The 16829-nt window shown below is 46.6% G+C and overlaps 1 protein-coding gene across 1 annotated transcript in view; it reads left to right on the top strand.

Moving 5' to 3' along the window:
- Window positions 1–16829, top strand: part of SLC4A8 (solute carrier family 4 member 8) — a 65335-nt gene that overhangs the window by 26914 nt on the left and 21592 nt on the right. Inside the window, exons 12-16 of the mRNA XM_058167937.1 lie at window positions 1563–1808; window positions 9073–9178; window positions 10890–11051; window positions 14653–14766; window positions 15561–15722. Coding sequence (XP_058023920.1) covers window positions 1563–1808; window positions 9073–9178; window positions 10890–11051; window positions 14653–14766; window positions 15561–15722 — 790 coding nt within the window. The remainder of the gene's footprint in view (window positions 1–1562; window positions 1809–9072; window positions 9179–10889; window positions 11052–14652; window positions 14767–15560; window positions 15723–16829) is intronic.

Here is a 16829-nt window from a genome sequence, read left to right as displayed (position 1 = left end):
AATAAAAAGAAGGACTAGGGGAGACATGATAGCTGTGTTCCAATATCTCAGGGGCTGCCACAAAGAAGAGGGAGTCGGGCTGTTCTCCAAAGCACCTGAGGGTAGAACAAGAAGCAAGGGGTAGAAACTAATCAAGGAAAGAAGCAACTTAGAACTAAGGAGAAATTTCCTGACAGTTAGAACAATTAATCAGTGGAACAACTTGCCTCCAGAAGTTGTGAATGCTCCAACACTGGAAATTTTTTTAAGAGATTCTCCCGAACCCCTGCGAACCCCCAGCAGCCCACCCCTGAGTACAGTTAGGCAGCAGTATAGTAAACTGGGACTCACTTGAATTCTTAGGAAGCCCGAAATGCTAGAAGAGCAGAAAATGTGAAATTCTGGCACAATTTTGATACAAGCATGGATATATTATCGCGTATCTGAAGAGTAGTAGTGTTCCATCCCCTTCCACTTCCTAGGAATAGTTACGGTTAGTATTCCCAACCCAGGTACTAATTGTGAGCAGTTATTTCTCTCCTCCCTTCAGATTCAAACCCTGGCTCTGATTGATAGCAACAACTCCATATCTTGAATAGTAGACAGAGGTAATCTAATCTGGGATGCTGGCAGACTCCTATCAAAAACATACATGGCCAAAAAATGTTAGGGACTTTTAAAATGTGCCTTGTTGCCTGGGAGTTCCCTCATTACTTCTTCAATGGATTAATCCACTCATATTCTGCTTAAATTCCAATTCCTGCTTAAATCATTGTGGATTTAATCAGAAGGTTTTGTGGCTTGTGAGAAACAGGCTGAATGAAGAGAAGAGATGAACTGCTTCTTTATAATTTATCTAGTTTTGAATTTGAAACTAGCTTTGTGATGATTCTAAGATGGAAATTTTAGAATGTTTAAGGGGCTGTAGATGGCAATCATTTATCAATAACCAACTCATATCAATGTATATAGTTTTCAGCCATTACAGATAGTCCTTGTTTACTGACCACTTGTTCAGTGATCGTTCAAAATTACAACAGTACTGAACAAGGGAGTCTTGAAGTTGTAGCCGTTGCTGCATCCCTGCAGTTATGTGATTCCCATTTGTGTCTTTCGTGGCCAGCTTCTGACAAGTAAAGCCAACGGAGAAGCGAGCAGATAGTTGCAAGTCACAGCCATGCAATGTTACATTTAATGATGGGTGATTAGCCTAATGGCCACAGCCAGAACTGATGAAGTGATGTAAGTCAAGCGTGGCCATCATAAGTATGAGTCAGTTGCCAAGCGTCTGAATTTTGATCATGTGATCATGGGATTGGCTGCAATGGTCGTAAGTGTGAAAAATGGTCATAAGTTACTTTTTTCAATGCCAGTGTAAATTTGAATGGTCACTAATGAACTGTTGTAAGCCTTACCTGTATTGCCACTTTCTATAGAAAGGATAGGAGTGGAGAAAAGATCAATTAACAGACAACTTAGTGAAACTTAACAATTACTGCATTTCAATACTTTTACGATTTTATGATCAGAATTATTTCAGCATGTAATGTTCCTTGTTTCTTACCTTTGGCACATCTTTGCAGAGACTATAAGCTTTCTTACCTTGCTCTGCGAACCTGCATTGGCCTGTGGACAACATTCATGTGCCTTGTGCTTGTGGCCACCGACGCTAGTTCTCTGGTCTGCTACATCACTCGGTTTACAGAAGAAGCTTTTGCCTCTCTGATCTGCCTCATTTTCATTTTTGAGGCCATAGAGAAGCTGTTTAAGTTGGGAAGGACTTACCCATTTTTCATGGATAGCAATCTGGACCATCTGACCTTCTATTAGTGAGTCGGTGTTGTTGTTTTTTTCTATTTTGGACAAGAAATGGCTTACTGTACTTTAATTGCTTTGCTTCAACATATTTATTTTATTTATTTATTTATTTATTTAATCATATTTATATACCGCCCTATCTCCCGAAGGACTCAGGGCGGTTTACAGGCACTTAAAAAACACATAAACACATAAATACAATATAAAAACAATTAAAAAACTTATTCTATAAGCCCGTTAATTAAAATATAAAAATAAAACCCAATTAAAACCCATAAATTTAAAATCTAGCTCAGTCCTGCACAATTAAATAGGTATGTTTTAAGCCCGCGGCGGAAGGTCCGAAGGTCCGGAAGCTGACGAAGTCCGGGGGGTAGTTCGTTCCAGAGGGTGGGAGCCCCCACAGAGAAGGCCCTTCCCCTGGGCGTCGCCAGACGACATTGCCTCGCTGACGGCACCCTGAGGAGACCCTCTCTATGAGAGCGCACGGGTCGGTGAGAGGTATTCGGTAGCAGTAGGCGGTCCCGTAAATAACCCGGCCCAATGCCATGGAGCGCTTTAAAGGTGGTCACCAAAACCTTGAAGCGCACCCGGAAGGCCACAGGTAGCCAGTGCAGTCTGCGCAGGATGGGTGTCATGCGGGAGCCACGAGGGGCTCCATCTATCACCCGCGCAGCCGCATTCTGGACTAACTGTAGCCTCCGGATGCCCTTCAAGGGGAGCCCCATGTAGAGAGCATTGCAGTAATCCAGGCGAGACGTCACGAGTGCGTGGGTGACCGTGCATAGGGCATCCCGGTCCAGAAAGGGGCGCAACTGGCGTACCAGGCGAACCTGGTAGAACGCTCTCCTGGAGACGGCCATCAAATGATCTTCTAGAGACAGCCGTTCATCCAGGAGGACGCCTAAGTTGCGAACCCTCTCCATCGGGGCCAATGACTCGCCACCGATGGTCAGCCGCGGATTTAGCTGACTGTACCGGGATGCCGGCATCCACAGCCACTCTGTCTTGGCGGGATTGAGCTTGAGCCTGTTTCTCCCCATCCAGACCCGTACGGCCTCCAGACACCGGGACAGCACTTCGATAGCTTCGTTGGGGTGGTCCGGTGTAGAAAAGTACAGCTGGGTGTCATCCGCATACAGCTGGTACTTCACACCGAAACCACTGATGATCTCACCCAGCGGCTTCATGTAGATGTTAAACAGTAGGGGCGAGAGGATCGACCCCTGCGGCACCCCACAAGTGAGGCGCCTCGGGGCCGACCTCTGCCCCCCTGTCAACACCGACTGCGACCGGTCGGAGAGATAGGAGGAGAACCACCGATAAACGGTGCCTCCCACTCCCACTATTTAAATTCATCAACTGGCATAAGATTCCTAATTGTGCAGAAATAGCAATAGCACTCAGACTTATATATCACCCCCACACTGCTTTACAGCACTCCCTGGGAGGTTTACAATGTCGTCACATTGCCCCCAACAATCTGAGTCCTCATTTTACCGATCTCAGAAGCTGGAAGGCAGAGTCAACCGTGAGCCCTGTCAGGATTGAACTCCAGGCTGTGGGCAGAATTAGCCTGCAATACTGTATTCTAACCACTGAGCCACCAGGACTTCCTAAATATAGAAACAAAGAAGGCAACTATCACCTACCGGTAACAATAGTTAGATAAGAGCTTGTGTATTCACTGGAGCAGATATAAAATCTCTAGTTAGGACCTTGCAATGAAAGCTTGAGATAATATATAGCAGTGTTGGCAAACCTATGGCACGTGTGCTGGAAGTGGCACGTGAAACCGTCCCGTGCCTAATGCATGGCCTTGCCGGCTCCTTGTCATGTTCCTGTGCTCAAATGCACGCCAGCCAGCTGGCCGTCGCACATGCGGTGCCGGCGGACTCTGGAAGTGCGGCGGTCCATCGCACATGCGCGAGCTGGCACCCGGCCTTCCGGGTTGGCGTTGCACACATGCACGATGGATCGCTGCACTTCCGGGGTCGCCGGCACTGCGCGCGTGATGGCCAGCTGGCCGGCGCGCATTTGAGTGCACGAATACGACAGCAGCTGCTGAGGCCGTGCATTCGGCATGGGACGGTTTCGCGTGCCACTTCCAGCACACGGGCTGGCACATGAGAATGCGAAAGGTTCGCCAACACTGATATATTTATTTATTTTTTATTTATTTATTTATCGTATTTGTATACCGCCCTATCTCCCTAGGGACTCAGGGCGGTTCACAGGCAAATAAAAAGGTACATATAAATACAGAATAAAATATCAATTAAAAAACTTATTCTACACAGCCAAATAGTTAAAAAAGAACAATACAAATAATAAAACCCAATTAAAACCCATAAATTTAAAATCTAATCCAGTCCTGCAGATGAATAGATATGTTTTAAGCTCATGGCGGAAGGTCCGAAGGTCCGGAAGTTGACGAAGTCCTGGGGAGTTCGTTCCAGAGGGTGGGAGCCCCACAGAAAAGGCCCTTCCTGGGTGTCGCCAAACGACATTGTCTAGCAGACGGCACCCTGAGGAGACCCTCTCTATGAGAGCGCACGGGTCGGTGAGAGGTATTCGGTAGCAGTAGGCGGTCCCAGAATAACCCGCCCAATGCCATGGAGCGCTTTAAAGGTGGTCACCAAAACCTTGAAGCGCACCCGGAAGGCCACAGGTAGCCAGTGCAGTCTGCGCAGGATGGGTGTCATGCGGGAGCCACGAGGGGCTCCATCTATCACCCGCGCAGCCGCATTCTGGACTAACTGTAGCCTCCGGATGCCCTTCAAGGGGAGCCCCATGTAGAGAGCATTGCAGTAATCCAGGCGAGACGTCACGAGGGCGTGAGTGACCGTGCATAGGGCATCCCGGTCCAGAAAGGGGCGCAACTGGCGTACCAGGCGAACCTGGTAGAACGCTCTCCTGGAGACGGCCGTCAAATGATCTTCTAGAGACAGCCGTTCATCCAGGAGGACGCCTAAGTTGCGAACCCTCTCCATCGGGGCCAATGACTCGCCACCGATGGTCAGCCGCGGATTTAGCTGACTGTACCGGGATGCCGGCATCCACAGCCACTCTGTCTTGGCGGGATTGGGCTTGAGCCTGGTTCTCCCCATCCAGACCCGTACGGCCTCCAGACACCGGGACAGCACTTCGATAGCTTCGTTGGGGTGGTCCGGTGTAGAAAAGTACAGCTGGGTGTCATCCGCATACAGCTGGTACTTCACACCGAAACCACTGATGATCTCACCCAGCGGCTTCATGTAGATGTTAAACAGTAGGGGCGAGAGGATCGACCCCTGCGGCACCCCACAAGTGAGGCGCCTCGGGGCCGACCTCTGCCCCCCTGTCAACACCGACTGCGACCGGTCGGAGAGATAGGAGGAGAACCACCGATAAACGGTGCCTCCCACTCCCACTATTTAAATTCATCAACTGGCATAAGATTCCTAATTGTGCAGAAATAGCAATAGCACTCAGACTTATATATCACCCCCACACTGCTTTACAGCACTCCCTGGGAGGTTTACAATGTCGTCACATTGCCCCCAACAATCTGAGTCCTCATTTTACCGATCTCAGAAGCTGGAAGGCAGAGTCAACCGTGAGCCCTGTCAGGATTGAACTCCAGGCTGTGGGCAGAATTAGCCTGCAATACTGTATTCTAACCACTGAGCCACCAGGACTTCCTAAATATAGAAACAAAGAAGGCAACTATCACCTACCGGTAACAATAGTTAGATAAGAGCTTGTGTATTCACTGGAGCAGATATAAAATCTCTAGTTAGGACCTTGCAATGAAAGCTTGAGATAATATATAGCAGTGTTGGCAAACCTATGGCACGCGTGCCAGAAGTGGCACGCAAAACCGTCCTGTGCCGAATGCATGGCCTTGCCAGCGCCTTGTCGCGTTCCTGCGCTCAAATGTACACCAGCCAGCTGGCCGTCGCACGTATGGTGCCGGCGGACTCTGGAAGTGCGGCGGTCCATCGCACATGCGCGAGCTGGCACCCGGCCTTCCGGGTTGGCGTTGCACACATGCACGATGGATCGCTGCACTTCCGGGGTCGCCGGCACTGCGCGCGTGATGGCCAGCTGGCCGGCGCGCATTTGAGTGCACGAATACGACAGCAGCTGCTGAGGCCGTGCATTCGGCATGGGACGGTTTCGCGTGCCACTTCCAGCACACGGGCTGGCACATGAGAATGCGAAAGGTTCGCCAACACTGATATATTTATTTATTTTTTATTTATTTATTTATCGTATTTGTATACCGCCCTATCTCCCTAGGGACTCAGGGCGGTTCACAGGCAAATAAAAAGGTACATATAAATACAGAATAAAATATCAATTAAAAAACTTATTCTACACAGCCAAATAGTTAAAAAAGAACAATACAAATAATAAAACCCATTAAAACCCGTATAAATTTAAAATCTAATCTAGTCCTGCGCAGATGAATAGATATGTTTTAAGCTCGCGGCGGAAGGTTCGGAGGTCCGGAAGTTGACGAAGTCCTGGGGGGAGTTCGTTCCAGAGGGTGGGAGCCCCCACAGAAAAGGCCCTTCCCCTGGGTGTCGCCAAACGACATTGTCTAGCAGACGGCACCCTGAGGAGTCCCTCTCTGTGAGAGCGCACGGGTCGGTGAGAGGTATTCGGTAGCAGCAGGTGGTCCCGTAAATAGCCCGGCCCTATGCCATGGAGCGCTTTAAAGATAATTACCAGAACCTTGAAGCGCACCCGGAAGGCCACAGGTAGCCAGTGCAGTCTGCGCAGGAGAGGTGTCAATGGGAGCCACGAGGGGCTCCCTCTATCACCCGCGCAGCCGCATTCTGAACTAACTGCAGCCTCCGGATGCCCTTCAAGGGGAGCCCCATGTAGAGAGCATTGCAGTAATCCAGACGAGACGTCACGAGGGCGTGAGTGACCGTGCATAGGGCATCCCGGTCTAGAAAGGGGCGCAACTGGCGAACCAGGCGAACCTGGTAAAAAGCTCTCCTGGAGACGGCCGTCAAATGATCTTCAAAAGACAGCCGTTCATCCAGGAGGACGCCCAAGTTGCGCACCCTCTCCATCGGGGCCAGTGACTCGCCCCCAACAGTCAGCCGTGGACTCAGCTGACTGTACCGGGATGCCGGCATCCACAGCCACTCTGTCTTGGAGGGATTGAGCTTGAGCCTGTTTCTCCCCATCCAGACCCGTACGGCTTCCAGACACCGGGACAGCACTTCGATAGCTTCGTTGGGGTGGCCCGGTGTGGAAAAGTACAGCTGAGTGTCATCAGCGTACAGCTGGTACCTCACACCGAAGGCACTGATGATCTCACCCAACGGCTTCATATAGATGTTGAACAGAAGGGGCGAGAGAATCGACCCCTGAGGTACCCCACAAGTGAGGCGCCTCGCAGCCGACCTCTGCCCCCCTGTCAACACCGTCTGCGACCGATCGGAGAGATAGGAGGAGAACCACCGAAAAACGGTGCCTCCCACTCCCAATCCCTCCAACCGGCGCAGCAGGATACCATGGTCGATGGTATCAAAAGCCGCTGAGAGGTCTAATAGGACCAGGGCAGAGGAGCAACCCCTATCCCTGGCCCTTCAGAGATCATCCACCAACGCGACCAAAGCCGTCTCCGTGCTGTAACCGGGCCGGAAACCGGACTGGAACGGGTCTAGATAGACAGTTTCCTCCAGGTGCCGGGGAAACTGACATGCTACCATACTCTCTACAACCTTCGCCGCGAAGCGAAGGTTGGAGACCGGATGATAATTACCTAAAACAGCCGGGTCCAGGGAAGGCTTCTTGAGGAGGGGCCTCACCACCGCCTCTTTCAAGGCGGTTGGAAAGACTCCCTCCAACAAAAAGCACTCGTAATCGCCTGGAGCCAGCCTTGTGTCACCTCCTGAGTGGCCAGTACCAACCAGGAGGGGCACGGGTCCAGTAAACACGTGGTGGCATTCAACCTACCCAGCAACCTGTCCATGTCCTCGGGAGCCACAGGGTCAAACTCATCCCAAACAATGTCAACAAGACTGCCCTCAGACGTCCCATCTGGATCCCCGCAATTTTGGTCCAGACTGTCCCGAAGCTGAACGATTTTATCGTATAGATAGCCGTTAAACTCCTCAGCACGTCCCTGCAACGGGTCATCCCGCTCCCCCTGGTGAAAGAGGGAACGGGTCACCCGAAACAGGGCGGCTGGGCGGTTATCTGCCGATGCAATGAGGGACGAGACGTAGCAACGTCTCGCTTCCCTCAGTGCCACAAGGTAGGTCCTATTATAGGACCTAACTTGTGTCCGATCAGCCTCCGAATGACTGGACCTCCACGAACTCTCTAGGCATCTTCTCCGGCGTTTCATCTCCCTCAGCTCCTCGGAGAACCAAGGAGCCGGTTGGGATCTACGCCGGGTCAGAGGCCGCAAAGGCACGACGCGGTCTAAAGCCCCAGCCGCGGCCCGTTCCCAGGCCGCGACTAGTTCCTCAGCCGTGCCATGAGCCAGACCCTCAGGAAATGGCCCAAGCTCCGTCTGGAACCTCTCCGGATCCATCAGGCGCCTGGGACGGAACCAACGTATTGGTTCCGTCTCCCTGCGGCGGTGAGTAGCGGTCAGAAAGTCCAGGCGAAGGAGGGAGTGATCTGACCGTGACAAAGGTTCAGTGACTACATCCCTCAAGTCCAGATCTTTCAACCACTGACGTGATATAGCATGAATGGGCAATTTACAGCTCTAGGCTGACCCCCCCTTTTTGAGCTCCAAAAGTGAGAGGTTCAGCCTGCACAGGTTGTCCTGTATTGGTGTTACCTTCTTGCCTCACTGCTTCTCCTTCTTGAACTTTAGTGGTGGGAGGAGATCTGGTGATAGCTTTTTTGCATTTGCTTGACTAAGATATAGCTTCTTCTGTATCATAGATTATAGCAAGAATGCTATAAGTTGAGCTCTTTTTAAGAAAACACTGAGGAGAGCAGCAGAACAGTACATGTAGTTAGTATGTACAGTATGGTTCTATTGCTCACCCAATTTATCTTATAATTTGTGCAAGCCTGAGCAATGATTCTCTCTGATTCCTTGATCCATTGAAAGAGGCTCAATATTTCCTTTATTCCTGTATTATTAAAATGAAATCGTGCTTTCATATAGTTGTTGATTAGTTTTGTCTTGGGTTAATAAAGATTGAGATACTTTTTAAAAGTCTGCAGTGACATTAGTAAATGTGTGCAAAACATTTTGAAACATGGTTTTATGTATGATGCTCATTAACCCTTTTCTGTGCCCACTAGCTGCAGATGTGCTGCTCCTACCACTCCCAGTAATAGTACCCTGATGTACTGGAACAGCCACAATATCGACCCTTCCAAAGTTTCCTGGGCTAATCTCACTGTCTCTGTAAGTATATGAGCTTGATTGACAAAAAGAATTCTGTGATAACATTATTCATTGATTAGAATGGAACATTAAGTCTTTGTAAAAGGGATGAAGAATTACATACATTTCCTTTCCACAAAACCAGTGATGGAGGGAAGGAAAGTGTAATTTTTGATGGAAAGACCTGTATATATTAGGAATTGGTAAGAGAAATATTTTCTTGATTAAGTTCCTCTGAGGCTTCTTTTCTTTAAAATGAAAGCTGGCATATTGAGTAGTCTATTTAAAAAGCATTGAGCTTTTGCCCCCACAGGTTAGATTGTGAGCCTGGTTGTGTAGAATTATGACGGTGGCTCAGGGGTGAAATGCTACCGGTTCAGACCAGTGGATGGTTCGAGGAGAACCAGTAGCGATGGCAGCGCGAGCCTCTGCCCACCTGCCCGGTTGTCATTACTTCCTGGTTTTAACTAGGAAGTAACCTGTTTTTTGCCCTCTGTGCATGCGCAGAAGGGTTTGCGCATGCGCAGAGGGTCCAAGTGCACTTTCGAACTGGTAGGGAAGGTAATTTCACCCCCTAGATTTCACCCCCTAGGGTGGCACAGGCCGGTCCCTCGCTGTCTCCGGGATGGCACTGCAGGACAACTCTGGGTCTATCACGGGCCAGATTTGGCCCGTGGGCCCCGTGTTTGACGCATCTGCCATAAAGTAACCAGATCCTTGGCCTAAATTCAGCATGTTTCTCCTTTTCTTCCTGCTTATTTTGATAACTGAAGATCTAAGCCGGGGCTGTCAAACTCCTGGCTCACGGGCCGGATGTGTCACGTGCTGGCCACGCCCATGCCCAGTTTAGTGAAGGGGAAAAAGTCCTGATATGTCACGTGAGGCCACCGTGACGACATGAGTTTGACACCCCTGATCTAAGCTATTAATGCTTTTGTTTTTGTCTTGAGTCAATGAAAACACTTATAGACATTTGAAAAGTAGTAATTATCCTTTTAAGTAACTATTGGTTAATTTTAACAAAACTAAATTTTGAATTAAAACTGAAAACAGCTCTTCTTGGCCTGGCGTATATGTATTCTATTCTGCATATGTTTGTCAATTGCTATGCTGCTGATTAACTGAACAATAATTAAGCAATTACTTATAAAATGATTGGATTAGTGATATTTCATGCTTTTAATAAATATCACTGCATAATAGTTGTTAAACTATATAAGCTTCTGTGCTCTTAGTTTCACTTTGACCTAGTTAGGACTAATAAAACAGACAAATTCAGTATGTCTACATGTGGGACAGATTTTTTGTGAGGAATACTTTCAGACTAATCAATTCTTCTTTTGTTTTTAATGGAGACAGTGTGAATATACCATATTTCATTTTAATTTCATTTTGATTTACACCCCTGATGTGTTTTACTCTGATACTAAAATTTAAACACTTCTTTTATGCACGCATTGACAACATTCTGAATTGTAAAAGTTAGTATTTCCCCCAAAGCATTATTAAACGTGCACAGTTGCATCTAAAGGTTCTTTTTGCTTGGGAACAGAACACTATATTTAACTGCAATTGAGATCTAATTTCGGTTCTTGCATGATGTTTTCTTCATTTGAGAATTAAGGTCCCTTAATGTATTTAGATGCTTATTATTCACCGCTAGCCCCATATCTTCGCTGAAGTCACTGTACTTTTTTGCTACTGTTCCTTTTTAATTCTTCTGTCCAATCAGCAATGTCAGGAGATGCATGGAGAATTCATAGGATCAACTTGTGGAGCCGAAGGGCCTCTTACCCCTGACGTTCTTTTGTGGTGCTGCATCTTGTTCTTTACTACCTATATTTTGTCAAGCACACTGAAGAAATTTAGGAGCACTAGCTATTTTCCCACAAAAGTAAGTAGATTCCAGCAGCTTAACACTAGTTTTGAAACCCTAACTATTTCCTGTTGTCTGCTTTTCTCTATAATGGTGATTATGCAGATGGATTTCCTCAAATGCATAATTACCTCTAGGAGAGATGGGTGGCATAAAGAGTAAATTTTAATAAATAAATAATAAATACCATTGTTGGAAATTGAAAGGAATCCCTCACCTCATTTCTAGGCACTGGAACCAATCTGCATTCAGATGGAAGTCTAGTTCTCTTTTGTTTTTCTGTTTTTCTTATCTTACCTGCAGATTGTGGTTTAAAAATCAGTGTTATCCCTGGGTTGGAAACAGGATATCTTCATATACCAATTTCAGGGGAAAAGTGATGGTAGGAGAATATGTTTCTGCCTTCTCCTTTCAGGTACTCCAGAGGCAATTGTTGGTCACTGTAAGAAGCAAAAGGCTGGGCTAAGAAGGGCATTGACCAGATTTATTTAAGGCTTTTATATAGCTGCCCATCTTAAAAACAGCTAAGTGGCTTACAACCAATGAAATAACATGCAGTATAAAACTAAAATAATATAAACACAACAATAAAACTAACAACAGAAGAACCTGGTGCTACAGCCACACTTCTTTGATGCAGTCACATTTCTTGTCCCACCCTAACCCCATCCTGTCCCAATGTCTGGGGGAAGAGCCAGGTTTTGAATGCTCTGTGGAAGGATAGAGGGATTAGGAACCTGTCAGTTCTCAAGGGAGAGACTGTGTTCCAGAGGGCAGAGTTTGCAATGGAAGAAGACATGCTTGCTGGAATCCATTAGCTGGCAGGGTTTAAGAAAAGGAGACCCAGAGCGTTTCCATCTGGTGGGATGCACAGTTGTCCTCAGGGAGAGAGGATTCTGTAGATAACCTGGTTCCATGTAGGGCTTTAAAAATAAAACAATAATCAGCACCTGAAATTGCACTTGGACATAAAACTGGGAGTAAGTACTGCTCGCATAAACAGGGGTGTAATATGGATGAACCTAGGAATGTCACTGTGAGTTCCATTGCATTCTGGACCATTTGTAATTTCTAAGTGGTCTTCAAGGGTACCCTTATATAGAGCATGTTATAATAATCCGAACAGGAAGTGATCAAGACATGAGGGATCATGGGCTAAGCCTCCTGGCCCAGGAAACAGCACAGTTGGGCAGCAGATGAATCTGTGGAAAGCCCGCCCCTCTCTGCCAACAGTTACCATCCTCTCATCAAGCAGTAGCGACGAGTCCAGGAGAATCCCCAAATTATGCACCAGCTTTGTCCAATGAGCCAAAGATGACATATCTCCGGGCCCAAAAGCCAGGATCGAGTCAAAGTCAATTCCTCTCCGTCCATACCCCAATAGCTTCAAGGCACTAGGTCTATACCTCAATAGCATTACCTGCTCGACCCAGAGTGAAGATACTGTATACAAGAGCGTACTGAAGATGTTGCAATCCATGCTGGCAAATTACCTCAATAAACAGTTTGATGAAGATGTTGGAAAGAGGACTGGAAAGCGTCCTAGATGGATTGGAAAGAGCCCTAAATCCTGACGCATCCCACATTGCATCCCAGTCCCTGAAGCTGGTTTCAGAAGGATACCATGGTTGATCACACTGAAAATCTCTGAGAGATCCAGGAGTGCCAGAATGGTTGAACATACCTTGTCCCAAGTCCTCCAAGGTAATCGGCAAGCATGACAATATCATACTGGTACTTTACCCGGTCTGAACCCAGGTTAAAAATGGTCCAGATAACCCACTTCATTCATGTCCTTCTATAGCTGAGCACTAATCCTGAACAAGGTGATGGGAAAGGGAAGGTTGAAGGCTGGATGAAAGTTGTCATGAGCTGTTGATTGACCACCACTTAGACCCAACCGCATGCCATCTCCCAGGAGGCCTTAACCAACCAAGAAGGGCATGGGGCCAGAACACAGATGGCAAACTCACAGCCCTGAGGATCCTTTCCATTTCCTCAAGACCTTCTGACTCGAACTCCTCACAGATAATAGGACGCGTCTCAGTCACTTCCTACAGATACGGTCCAGTTAGACTTTGGCTGAGAAGAATATGTCTCTTTGGCTCTAAGAAGAATGTTCCTCTAAGTGGTCCTGTAAGAACTCTCTTGCTCCTCTCTGCCAAGGAAGGACCTAATCACCCACAACAGGGCCACTGATAGGGTATTTGCAGAACAATAAGGATGGAGAAGTAAGTATCTTTTCACAGCCCTTATTGCTGTGACAGGGGTGTCAAACTCGATTTAATTGAGGGCCGCATCAGGGTTGCATTTGACCTTGGGGGGCCAGGGTGGGTGTAGCCAGGGTGGGCGTGGCCAGCTTGATGTCACTGGAGTCAGGGGCACCTGTGGTGGCCCGAGTGCTGTGCCAACAGGCTCCCGAGCTCCATTTTTGGCTGCGACGGCCTCCTGCAACCCTCTGCCAGCAAAAACGAGCTCCGTTTTCGCTGGCAGAGGCACCGTGGGCCAGTCCTTCGCTGTTTCCAGGACGGCCTCGCAGGCCAGATCTAAGCACCCTGCAGGCCAAATCCGGCCCCCAGGCCTTGAGTTTGACGCCCCTGCCTTAGAGTAAGTGCTAATGAAGTTTCTCAACCTGTGCTCGATTGACATTTTGCCTTCCTCCAGTGAAGCTCTAGGTATCTTTTGGTAATCTCTTGGAGCTGCTTGGTAATCCAAAGTGCTCTATGGAATCCACACCAATTAATTCAATTAAGTCCAGCACCCTCCTCACCTATTCATTCCAAGCCAAAACACATGCCAGATCTTTGGGGGAAAAATCCCCAAGCTCCCTCTTAAAACCACATTGGGTCCATCGGATGCCTGGGGTAGGCCCATCCCGATACTTACGTTCTTAAACCTTGGGACAGACTGTTTGATTAAAGCCAATTATATACAAATAAAAGGATATTATTTGGTTAGCTTCAAATCAAACAATAACTGTGTTTGATAAACCACAAATAGACTTATCATCGAAAATTAACTTCACTATGATTTAATGTGTGAACCAGACCACCACAACACAACTTCAAATTCTATATGTGCTTAACAGATTGAAAATATTAGACCCCCCGCAATTGCTGAGATGAATCAGTGTAATGCCCTCTCTACTAAATCTTCCCTTCAGCAATGGGTGGGAAAAGGTTGGAAGAGAAGAACAGATGATGTTTGACTAGACTTGTTTGAGAGCTGGCTCCTTCCGAATAATGGAAACACAAGATAAAATTTTTAGAAGTAACGCTTCTAAAATGTTTCCCTGCCTTTTCCTGTGTTCCGAATTTTTCAAAACAGCTCATATGATGTCCGAATTGTATAGAAGATCTTGTACAAGGAGTTCAAAGCCATTTTTGATTGCCTTGCACAAGCACTGAAATTTCATGAAATTTATTTTAAGGTTTGGGGAGCAATTATTCATCAGGTGGACAGTGCATCTATTCAATATCCAGCAGGTATCCTGATTGGAAGCATGAATATCATACATCCAAAACTTGGTTTATCTGGAACTGATTATTTAGGTACATAGATCATGTATCCTAACCCTAATCCTGTAGAGACTTTTCTGGTTTTTCCCCCTCCTCTTTAGATACGCTATGTGATAGGTGATTTTGCTATTTTTATAACCATTGTCACCATGGTCCTAATTGACTACGTCATTGGCATCCCATCACCAAAACTGAATGTCCCAGGTGTCTTCAAGGTAGGTACTTCACCTCACCTTCTTGAATTCCTCTAAGTGCAGTTTAGTGGTCTGTGGAAAATATCCCTTGCCTACATAGCTGGAACAAGAGAGTCCAAGGCCTGCCCTAGATGATTTCTCGTATCCTTTAGAGAGGATGTCACACTTTGTGGCTAATTGTGTGTGGGTGAAGGGCACTGAGGCTGCATGTATGGCTGAGTGGGAACTGAGATCCTCTTTGTAACGTTCGGGATATGCTGTACTTTGTTTCTGAAGCAGGGAAAGTACTTTAGAGTGGGTGGGAATATAAGTAGGATACAAACCTGAGATTCTTGAGTTGCATTTAGCTCCTGAAAGGCTTGAACACCCAAAAAATGTCCCAAAGTGGCATAAAAATGTGGTTTTTTAAATGTGGTAACAGGAAAAAAAAGCTAACTTTATAGGGCATGATCAAAGTCAGGATATTTAATGAGTTTAAATTAAATTAAATTTCACTTTTAATAGTCACCCTCCTTTTATTTCATTTGTTTAACTCTTTCTACTTTTTATAGTGAAGTCTCTAGCATGTTACTCAAAAGGTTCTGTGGGCTTGGTCCTAGAAAACATGCATAACCAACATTTTAATGCCCTACCAAAGAGGTTTACATTTGCAATTGAGTGGCCATAGCAAGGCCCATGTTCATCATCCAGGGAAATGCTAACCAGTAACGTTCCTATAGCGTTCTCTACATATAGCTTAAAACAAGAGTGGGTGGAGGGCATACAAACATGGCATAGTTCATTGTTGTATCTGTGTATATTTTTTTCCCCTGCAGCCAACAAGTGATGATCGTGGATGGCTCATTAGCCCAATAGGCACCAATCCCTCGTGGACTGTGGTAGCAGCTATCATCCCAGCATTACTCTGCACTATACTTATATTTATGGACCAACAAATCACAGCAGTTATTGTGAACAGGAAAGAACATAAACTTAAGGTAATAGAGCAGCACGTCCAGAATAATTTGTCAAGGTTTTCCTTTTATGGCTTTCACGTGAGAAGTAAAATCACAATGGAACAGCAGCATAATCCAGACTATATGGAACTTTAGTTTGAGTAAAATCAGCAGGCTGTGCTATTTCAAACAGGTTTTTATACGAGTGACATAGTGAAACGTATCCCATTACACAGTGGTGGGTTTCAATTTTTTTTGCCATTGCTTCTGTGGGTGTGGCTTAGTGAGCATGGCGTGGCTTGGTAGGCGTGGCTTGGTGGGCATGGCAGGGGAAGGATACTGTAAAATCTCCATTCCCTCCCCACTCCAGGGGAAGGTTACTGCAAAATCCCCATTTCCTCCCAATTAGCTGGGACCTGGCAGGCAGAAAATAGATGGGGGTGGAGCCAGTCAGATTTTTTTTACTACCGGTTCTCTGAACTACTCAAAATTTCCACTACCGGTTCTCCAGAACTGGTAAGAATCTGCTGAAACCCCACCTCTGCCATTACAGCTAAAATCCAGTGTACACATACTGTACGGAGGGGAGGTTGTGGGGGTGGGGAGGAACCCGTAGCATACGGTAGAGATTAAAACTTTAAATCTGTTCTTGAAATGGCAATCTAAAGTTCCTGTGGAATAACTTTATTTCCAGTGTTTGGAAACCGGGCGAGCCAGATTTCCATTTCAAGTGACAAATAAGGCTGCCATCCTTTATTGCTTGTGTGAGAATATCTTAGGGTCTGCTGCATTTTTCAGATTGCTCCGATCTCGGAGGGAGGAGTCCGTGTTGAAACGTTCCCGAATTCAAAGTAATTTTGAAGATTTTATACAGGAACGTTGCTGTGCAAGTGGAAGAGATATGGCTCTGCTCTACTTAACATTTGTTTATCTTCTAGGCTGACAAAAAACAGAGCAAAAAATTTAAGCAACCTAGAGCTTGGCATAAAAGGAAAATTAAATAACAAAAGTGCCTCTCTCCTGCTCTTCCAGTCTCCCATATCGGAACGTCTTAAGTTGATAGTAGACTTGGTGTACCAGCATGCCAGTCTGCTGCATTAAATAAATCCCTGTGGTTTATGCACTGTAGTCTCTTTTGTTCGCCTCTTC

The sequence above is a fragment of the Ahaetulla prasina genome, chromosome 2, assembly GCF_028640845.1.
Source record: "Ahaetulla prasina isolate Xishuangbanna chromosome 2, ASM2864084v1, whole genome shotgun sequence".
In the NCBI taxonomy this organism is placed as follows: domain Eukaryota; kingdom Metazoa; phylum Chordata; class Lepidosauria; order Squamata; family Colubridae; genus Ahaetulla; species Ahaetulla prasina.
The sequence above is the reverse complement of the archived record's forward strand: the minus strand, read 5'-3'. Positions and strand labels throughout refer to the sequence as shown.